This window comes from Brassica oleracea, chromosome C3, assembly GCF_000695525.1.
Source record: "Brassica oleracea var. oleracea cultivar TO1000 chromosome C3, BOL, whole genome shotgun sequence".
In the NCBI taxonomy this organism is placed as follows: Eukaryota; Viridiplantae; Streptophyta; class Magnoliopsida; order Brassicales; family Brassicaceae; genus Brassica; species Brassica oleracea.
In genome coordinates this window covers 43,385,298-43,394,735 of record NC_027750.1, presented here as the reverse complement: position 1 = coordinate 43,394,735, position 9,438 = coordinate 43,385,298, and the positions used below count along the sequence as shown (strand labels likewise).

At 38.1% G+C, this 9,438-nt stretch overlaps 3 protein-coding genes across 3 annotated transcripts; 2 read left to right on the top strand and 1 right to left on the bottom strand.

Annotated features, from left to right (window-relative positions):
- The first annotated feature begins 901 nt into the window (after positions 1-901).
- LOC106329579 lies at positions 902-3,599 on the top strand. Its single transcript, XM_013768273.1, has 4 exons — positions 902-1,304; positions 1,410-1,501; positions 1,794-2,647; positions 2,725-3,599. Exons 3-4 carry the CDS (start codon positions 1,796-1,798, stop codon positions 3,400-3,402), a joined length of 1,530 nt encoding a protein of 509 aa, XP_013623727.1. The 5' UTR covers positions 902-1,304; positions 1,410-1,501; positions 1,794-1,795; the 3' UTR covers positions 3,403-3,599.
- Positions 3,600-3,687: 88 nt separating this feature from the next.
- On the top strand, positions 3,688-5,039 carry LOC106329580. Its single transcript, XM_013768274.1, has 3 exons — positions 3,688-3,910; positions 4,002-4,083; positions 4,159-5,039. Exons 1-3 carry the CDS (start codon positions 3,786-3,788, stop codon positions 4,840-4,842), a joined length of 891 nt encoding a protein of 296 aa, XP_013623728.1. The 5' UTR covers positions 3,688-3,785; the 3' UTR covers positions 4,843-5,039.
- Positions 5,040-6,187: 1,148 nt separating this feature from the next.
- Positions 6,188-8,868, bottom strand: LOC106333300. Its single transcript, XM_013771761.1, has 2 exons — positions 6,494-8,868; positions 6,188-6,407 (listed from the first exon to the last, which is right to left on the bottom strand). The coding sequence occupies exon 1, from the start codon at positions 8,799-8,801 to the stop codon at positions 6,507-6,509; it is 2,295 nt and encodes a 764-aa protein (XP_013627215.1). The 5' UTR covers positions 8,802-8,868; the 3' UTR covers positions 6,188-6,407; positions 6,494-6,506.
- Positions 8,869-9,438: the final 570 nt, after the last annotated feature.

Below are 9,438 nucleotides of genomic sequence, written 5' to 3'. Positions count from 1 at the left end.
ATCACTTGATTCAACATTTGTTGATCAAGTCTTATAGTTCACTAAGATACGAAACACCAAAACCTTTGTGTTTTCTCTTAGAATTACAATGTCAAAAGTTCTAACCCCAAATATAGGTAAAAGCCGAGATATATACTAAATAATATTTTCCTATTATCTAATATATTATATCCTATATTTTATCATCACAAAATCTTCCAATTCGTTATCTAATAATATTCCTGAATGTTTATTTTATCAACCAAACATATGGAAATATTTCACATTACCTCGCCTTACGTTTCCTTTTTATATTCTTCAAAACGAGTGTCACACATCATTCTTCATGTGTAGCACAAAAACAAAAGCTCCAACACTGCAACAAGGTATCAAGCTCCAATTTCTTGAGCTTGCTTTCCGTTCTTTGACGGTGGATGACTGCTTCTGGGCTTTGAGGATCGTGTTATGGCAAACAGAATCGCCATTTCTGCTGAACAACAACGGACACCGAACTGGAAACCGAAGGACATATAAATTCCTTTTTGATTACATTGTCATCGGCTACATCAGCATCCATACCGACTTTAACATCAGCATCTGTATTGACTTCCTCATCAGCGATTACGCCAAGAGAATCCATATTTTCTTGATTCTCTTCATCTCGGCGCAGATTCTCCGAGTATTGGATTAACTCGAGGTATCCAAATTAGTTTTGCCCTTATGGCAGTTTAATATATCTTAATTAACGCGACAATGTGACTCGGTGAAACAGATCCCTACGAGTCCAATTCGGTAACAACAATCTCCATCTCTTTTGAAGAACATTTGTGGATTCGAAGACATTCTTCTGAAGAACAGAAGAAGACGTGAAGTAGATCAGAAAAATTATAAAGAACTACAGTTGTTGACCATAACGAAAATATAAAGGGAAAATTGCCAAAACAGAATAAAAAAACAGAATGGTTGTCCCTATGGTATAAATTCAATCTAAAGTTGTCCCTATAGTATAACTTTCTTCATAATACCTAAACTAACCTTAAACTAATCCCAAATTGTATTTAAAAAATATGGAAATCAATTTGTAAAAATGGTTGCCGAATAAAAAAGAAAAACAAAGGGAAAATTGGAAAATGGATTAAAACCATTCTGTTTTTTTTTTCCCGTAACCCTAATAAAGAAAACAATCTCTCCGCCTCTCTCTACGGCGACGACGAAGGCGATTCTGTCTTCTCCGGTGAAATCAACGGCGACTGCAGACGCCACCGGTGGAACCCGTTTCTTTTCCCCTACCGGTGGAACCCTTTGTCTTCTCCTACATATTGAAGGTAAACACCAACGTTCTCCATCCAATTTCAATCATAAAGTTTGTTTCTTTCTCCTTCTTGTTCTAATACTTTTCTCTGGATCTCTGGATATCTCGACAAACAAAGGCGATTTCGGAACTTCTCTTGGTCATTGGTGAAATCGAGTTTGTCTTCAACCTCCCCGCCTCTCTCTTTCTCCGACATTGCTAGCGCATAAGGTATGTTCTCAATACTTCATATGTCAAGTGGTTTGAGTTCTTCATTCGGGTTTGAAGCTAGCATTTCTCTCTTTCTTTATCCGGTTCTTTATTGCATTTCTCTGTGTTTGAGTTCTTCATTTGGGTTACTCTTTTTATATTCGTTTCTTAGGATTTTAAGTGTTGTTAACTGATTATATGAACAGATTTCGATTGTGAATTGGCTTACTTTGATTAACAGATTTCTTGTGTTTGTCTCTGCTTCAATCAATTTCAGTCTTTAACTTGAATCAATTTTTTTTGTCTTTTCTAGATATGGAGTTAGAGCTACCTAAGCGAGTGTATGCAGAGGGTTTAGAACCTCAGGTGAAGAAGATCAATAACTGCTGCCGCATGGAACTTATCAGAGATCTGAAGAAAGCTATGCCTGCGGAGTACGATGATGTCAAGATAGATCCTGTTTTCAAACATATCATGGCGATTGCGGAAAATAACCTCAAGTTTTCGGGGAAATTGGTGGATAGCTTCTTGTGTAAGCAGCTGATTACCTCGAAGATGCATGAGAAGTGGTTTATATTTGCAAGGAAGCCTCTCCGGTTTTCGCTTCAGGAGTACCACACTGTGACAGGCCTCAAGATCTCGCGGGAAAGTAGCTGTGACGTAATTAAATGGAAAAGTGATGGCGGATTTTGGAGTGAACTACTAAGGACAGGTGGTAAGATCACCTTGCAGTCGATCAAAAAGGTGCATCTACAAGAAGTTCACAGCTGGTCTCGGCGTGATAGGATGAGGTTGATCTACTTGTGTGTGATAATGGGTGTGGTGATGGGGAGAGATGAGAAGGTGAACATCCCTCATATGTACATCAAGCTGGTGATGGATCTCGAGAAGCTTCGGAACTTCCATTGGGGTCTTCACTCCTACGACTTCTTACTGAGTTCCATTGAGAAGGTTAGGAAGAAGTTGGGTAAGAAGAACAGCTACATTTTCGAGGGGTTCTCCTATGCGTTCCAGATTTGGATTATGGAAGCAATTCCGGATTTTGGAGAAATATGTGGCAGCAAAGTCTCGGACAGTTTCTGCGGTCCAAGGTGTGGAAATTGGAAAGGAGTTGCAAAAGTTTCTTATGAAGATATCATTCAACTTGAGGAATCGTTTACTGAGAAGGTATGAATATTTATTGTATTCTTTTATATGGCTGTTGCATATTTTTTAAAGCTTATAATGTAATAATTGTTTTGTAGGGAGATTTGTTCTCGGTAATTTCAGTAAGTGGCAATGGTGATGTGTTGAGGGATGCTGATTATACAAGGAAGGATGAGATGGAAGATGAGCGTGTGGAGCTTCTTCTCGATAGGATTAAAAAGAACTTTGATTGGAGCAACACAGAATGGCCAGTTATAGAGGATGAAGAGACTGAGATGGAGGAAGCCGATACAGAGTCAGAAGCTGATAAGAGTGTGGATGCTACTGATATTGCAGCAGATGTGGAGACATCTTCGGTCCATGTTGCTGGAAGAGGCAAGAGAAAGATTCAGGATGAAGGAGCCGAGTCAAGAAAGAAGAAGTTGTTGTGTAAGCGAACAGCAGAAAAAAAACAGAGTATTGATCAAGAAACTAAGAGTTTCATTGAGGGTTTGGTCCACTCATCTATCAGTTCCTTGGGCGATATACTCAGAGCGCAAATGGCGAGTATGGAGAGCATGTTCAAAGAGAGGATCGGCAACATGGAGATCGAGGTTTCACAGCTCAGGGAAGCAATCAGTTTGAGGGCAGAAGGAAGCGTTCCTAAGAGCAAAACCGATGAAGCTGCGCCTAAGACCAAAACCGCTCAAGCTCCTGCAAAGAAAAAGGTCAATCAAGCTCAAGCTCAAGCTCCAGCAAAGGAAAAGGTACTTCCTAAAAGAAAGTGTAGAACTTGATGTTCTTGTATCTAGGATGCCGCGTAAGGGTGCTGGAACTAGTCTTTTGGAGTTAGGTTGTTTTTGGAACTAAACATTTTCACAGTGTAATATTATGTAAAACTTTCGGATATTGTAATAGGTTTATAAATGTGTAATATGCTTGAATGTTTGTGTAATGATAACTCCATGAATGTAATGCTTTCTTTGTGTTTTGATTGAAAGACTTCTTACATATATTTTTTTTTGGTTTTAATGAATAGGATTGGTTAAAGAATGGTATAGAAACTAACGAGTTTGATTTTGGATTGAGCACACAAGAATTAAGGGAATTGTCCCAAGATACATATGTTGATGGGTTTGATCTTTCTCAAGTGAAAGTCGAAAACTCAAAACCCTTCAACATGTCCCCACCGAAGTTAAATGATGAGGAAATAGATCGAGCCGGAGAAGCCTCAGCAGATGCGGCATTGGTGTATCTTCGTAAAGAGGATTGGGAAAAAGTTAGCACTTGGTTAATTAAATCCAAGTAAGTAAATTCTCATTTTTATATCATGTGTTTTTAAAATTTAATCAAACCATATCATTGTTTTGAACTTTTATCATTGTTTTGGTTACAGACCTCTACGGATTGGACCTTCATTGTTAGATGCTGAGATTGGTACTCGTCTTATGGATAGAACCGAGTGGCTTCACAACTCGGTAAAACCTTTATACTTTTAGCTTTCATGTGTGTTTTCCATACATGGTGTGTGTTAACATCATCGTAATATGCAGGAGATTGACGCCATGATGTACGTATACAGGGAGAGAACATCTCTGAAACGATGGAAACTTCACCGTGTCGCCTTCATGTCTGTTGTCTTCAGCAACATGATTAAAAAGGAGTATGAGAGTTTCAAGGCGGGTATAAGAAAATACAAGCTTCATGATTTGCTAGTGCAGTACGGCAAAGGGGTCCTTCCACCACATGGACAGACACAAGAGATATGGAATGTAGATGTGGATCGACTGTATGTCCCTGTTCATGTTAGCGGGAATCATTGGATCGCATTGTGTATCAGTTTCGTGACGAGGAGCATTGATGTGTTTGATTGCTCGGGCAGAAAAAGGTACAAGGAATTGGATGGGTTCGCAAATCTTGTTCCTCGTATTGTCAAGGCAGTTCAGCCACCGAGTTACCAGAAGGACTTTACGTTCGCTGCATATACGGTTCACTATGTCCCCATGGGTAAGCTGAATAAAAGTGCATGTGATTGTGGTGTCTATACAATAAAGTTCATCGAGTGCCACTCGCTTGGATTGAAGTTGTCGATGGTGAATGATGGTAACATCAAAGAAGCTCGCCACAGAATTTTGTGGGATCTATGGGAAGCGGCAAACGACCCGGAATTGGTTGAGAGGATGTCAAATTATGAACCTCCAGAGTGTCTCACTTCAACCGTAGAAGAGATTCTGTGAGAATCGATTTTTAAATGTAACTAGTTCGGCTTTTATTCTAACTTTTAGGATAAAAATGCTTAATCTAATGTGTGTTTTATTAGGAACATGAATGCTTAATCCCTCTAATGAATTGCTTTTGGGTTTATTATTCTAAGTTTTTGACAATGTGTTTAATGAGACCCAAAAAAGTCATGTCGGCGACAACAATCAACCGTAACGAGACCCTAAACAATACCCTAAATGAGACAACATTCGAAAACATAACGATACCCTAAACATACCCTAAACAGAAACCAGTCATTCAATCGAGAGTCTAAAAACACATAACGAGACCCTAAACATGCCCTACATAACGAGATCCTAAACATGCCCTACATAACGAAACCCTAAACATACCCTAACGAGAAACCAAAACAACATTAATCATGCATTCTAATAGCCGTTGTAGAAGAAATCAACCGATAAGAGTATATAAACGAATCAAATCCAATACACTAAACTTGGTTTCTTGTAAACTCGACTTTTGATCCAAATCAGCAATAAAACCCGACCCGAATTAGATCCACAAATAACCTAATACCCGACATATTTAAACCAAAAACCCGAGTTTTCCCCATTTTTTCAGAATTCTCTTCTCTGTCGAGAACATTTTTCTCTCTGAATCAATTTTCCTAAAACATGAATACTCCAAGGCGATATTCGTACGGGGTGCCATCTAGGTGCTGGTGTGGGAAGGGGGTTGTGATTTTCTATTCGAGAACAGATGAGAATCCTTACCGACGGTTCTATAGATGCGAAATTGGGTCACAGGTTCATGGTTTCGATTTGTTTAAGGATTCAAATACATAATAGTTATCTGTTCATATCGAAACTCTGTTTTGTTAAAGGCGTTGGTCATGGCTTTGATATCTTTTGTCTGAATCGATTTTTGATTAAGAGAGATGAACACGCTGTCCTGACTTTATTTTTCTTCTATGTAGCGAAAAAATGAAACCCATTTATTTAAGTGGGTTGATGAAGCTTTGGTTGATGAGTTTCAAAAGCTAGATGCAGAGCAAGGGAGAATAACAGAAGCAATTGAAGATCTGAAAACGAGTATGAAAGAGACAGTTGAAGAAGAAGTAAGGAAGCAAAAAAATTCCCTTGAATTAGGTTGTTTAGGAATCATTCTACTGTGTTTTGGTAAAGTCAAGAATGAATGAAACCAGTCTACTGGTTCTTAGTATTTTGCTTCAATCTCTTTTGTTCTTACAATGACTATGTCACATTTTATGGTTCTTACTATGGCTTTGTTTTGGTTCATTTTCGAGGGGTTTTCTCAAATCGAGTACAATGAAACTGAGAAAGAATGATGATGGCAATGTATAACAATGAAACTTAGAAGAATGATGCCAATGCTTAACAATGAAAATGAGAAAAAATCCAAACGAAATTTATCCAATTGAAAAGAGAACCTATAGTGTTTAGAAGAAAAAAACCGTACAAAGCAACCTGTGAAATTTATCCAAATGATGAGAATGCACTTTGAAATAAGCTCGCCTAGCTCGCCATCTACCGCCACTTGCAAACTTGAACAGAGCAACCTGTGACACAAAGAACCATACATCAAACACATAAACCAAGCTATAAAAACACATAAATTTACCGCCTATATAACCTCACCCCTTACCATTTGTGACTGACTATATTGGTACTTGACAAGTTGCTCTGTTGTGCCCACTAATACCACATCTACTACACTTCCGAGGCTGCTTTCTTCGTGATATTTGCGATGACCGAATTTTGTCTTCCGCAGTTTCATATCTGCGTTTTCTTTTTCTTCCAACTGATCTTCTTGTCTGTGGTGGTAAAACAATGACTTTCTTAACATCTTCTGGTATAGACCAAGCATCCTCAGGAACATCAATAGGATTTATGCTTTCTTCATAAGCTTCTCTCCAAGCTCCTGTAGTATACATCAAATCAGTCAATGTGTGTGGCTCTCTTCCAACATGAAAACCAGCTTTAATTGCGTGCCTACAAGGGATCTTCATAAGGGTGTACTTTCCACATGAACAAGTCCTTCTATCCAAATCAACTAAGCAGTCGAATTTATCACCTCTAACAAGCAATCGACCAGCACTGACAGGGTAAACTACAAATGTGGCGCCTTTCCCGATTCTCCTCTCTATTTTTTTCTCTACATCTTTAGTCAGAGGATGTTTATGCTTTGAAATCAGTTTCTTACGCTCATAAAACCATTGTGTTAACATTTCCCTGATACTGTCTAACAAAGGGATGACTGGATACTCTCTCGGTGAACGCAAAGCAGAGTTGATAGATTCAGCAGGATTGGTTGTCCTTATGTCGTATCTGTATCCAGGGAATTGACATCTAGCCCATTTTTGCACATCAGCTTCCCTAAGATAATCTCCAATTGCCGGACTGATATTACACACAGTAGCAAATGTCTTCTCAAACTCAGAAACTCGATAAGCCTTGGACGCCTTTGAAACCAACCCAGCAAGTCCTTTCCCATGGAAATATGTGACCACATTATTCAACAAATGATGAATACAAATCCCGTGTCTGGCTGATGGATACACGTTTTCAATTGCCTTAGCGATAGACCCATGTCTGTCTGAAATAAAAGCCAAATCATGATCATCTGCAATGACAACCTTAAGTTGTCTCATAAACCATTCCCAAGAACGCTCATTCTCTGAGTCGACTATTCCAAACGCAATAGGATACAAATTTGAATTTCCGTCTAAAGCCGTAGCAACCAGTAAAACTCCTTTGTATTTATTCTTCAAAAAGGTCCCATCGATCACAATAACCCGCCTCATGACTCTGTTAAATCCTCTTATCGATTGCCCAAATGCAATAAATAGGTAACGAAAGTTCTCATTTCCGTCAATCTCATAGGATGTGTGTGTACCTGGATTAGCCTCTCTCAGCATGTGCAAGTATTTTGGTATTTTCCCATAACTTCTCTCTGGAATACCTCTAACTGCACTGATCGCATATTCACGCGCATCCCATGCTAAAGATTTTGATATCTCGCATCCATGATCACTACGCATAATCTGTATGATATCATTACATTTCGGCCCTTCCTTGACGCCTACATACTTATGCATAATCAGACTGCCTATTGTTTTTGCTGAAGCAGTCTTACCCGCTTTGGTTTTGCTTGAAGGTGCGCATGTATGTTTACCGACATACTTCTTGATCATGAAATATGATGAATCCTTCAGACACTCTGCTCGAACACCCCAATTGCATGCATTATCTGCACATCTAACATACCAAAGTTGTCTATCCGTTTTGATAACCTGGTAGTCAAAGTTATGCTTCATTGCACACATCTCGAAAGTCGCCTTCAACAAAGTTTTGTTCTCAAAAAATTGTCCGACCTTAACAACATGGAGCAGAGAAAACTTTGACATTTTATGTATGTTCTCTTTTTCAGAGATCATGGTATCAGCATCATAGTCCCCATCCTCATCAACTGCGACTCCTTTCCGCTTTTCATTCTTCTTATTCCCCTGCCTCTCAGCATACACAGGAGCTGATTCGTCCCCATTGTCAAACGAGTTTCCTTTCTCTTCATGAGTACATGGATCAGCTGGCGGTTTGTTAAGATCAAAGGCTTCTTTATTCGGATTCTCAGCCTTGGCTTTACATGTTACACACAATCGAGTAGAAGCACTCTTTTGAACAAATCGAACAAAATTATGAAGCTGACGATCGTTTGCAATGATCACAGGTGGACATCCTGAAGTATTGATCAACTCAGCAGGTAGATAACTTAACTCCAAATCGGCTATGATTTCTTCTTCCATACCAAAATCCTCCAAAATCATCCTTTTTAATTCATCTAAAGTACAATTTGATTCCACTAACAATAGCCTACCCCCTTTGCCATCAGCCTCAAAAATCCATCCCGTAGTTGCACCTAATTCCCAAAGACCACATGTTGTATAGATATGCATCTAATCTAGAACAAAAGTTTCTGAAAATCAAAAGAGAAACTATGAAAAAATCATAGATTCATGAAGAAGAAAGGCAAAATCATTTTTTTTAAAAAAAATTGACAAAGAAAATCGAGCAGAACCATTTTAGGAAGTTAGAATATTTTTAGAATATTTTGTTAACTGACTTTCCTTTATTTTCGCCAAAAACAGGTGATTTTATTAGTAGAAGACACCTTCTACAATGCGTAGAACCATGAAAATAATAAGGAATGTAATTTCTACCTTCTTTAGACGTTTGTGTAGTTTTCAGATTTCACGTTCGAGAAATGTTAGAATACTTGTTTAGAGTAGAAACTGCATTTTTCAGAAACGTAGATATCTTTACAATTAGTAGAATTCGCATTCCCCATATTTAGATATTGAATCAAAAGTAGATTTTACGTTCCAAAACAAGTAGATGTACGTGTTTATTCTGGATTTTGCATTCTACTAACCCAATTTCCGTAGAAGACGATTTCTACTTTTAGTAGAACGTAAATTGGAAATTTTATTTATTAAGTTTTTGAAAAAATAAAAAATATGTCCTTCTGTATATTGGTGTTCCATTAATAGTTTATATTTTTAATAATTTTTTTGATTCATAAAACTATTTATT

Excerpts from the sequence above, each read along its gene's own strand:
- LOC106329579 (XM_013768273.1), top strand. The coding sequence starts at position 1,796 with ATGGAGTTAGAGCTACCTAAGCGAGTGTATGCAGAGGGTTTAGAACCT. Across the intron at positions 2,648-2,724 it reads AGGAATCGTTTACTGAGAAG|GGAGATTTGTTCTCGGTAAT; the intron begins GTATGAATATTT and ends ATTGTTTTGTAG.
- LOC106329580 (XM_013768274.1), top strand. The coding sequence starts at position 3,786 with ATGTCCCCACCGAAGTTAAATGATGAGGAAATAGATCGAGCCGGAGAA. Across the intron at positions 3,911-4,001 it reads ACTTGGTTAATTAAATCCAA|ACCTCTACGGATTGGACCTT; the intron begins GTAAGTAAATTC and ends TTTTGGTTACAG. Across the intron at positions 4,084-4,158 it reads CCGAGTGGCTTCACAACTCG|GAGATTGACGCCATGATGTA; the intron begins GTAAAACCTTTA and ends CGTAATATGCAG.
- LOC106333300 (XM_013771761.1), bottom strand. The coding sequence starts at position 8,801 with ATGCATATCTATACAACATGTGGTCTTTGGGAATTAGGTGCAACTACG.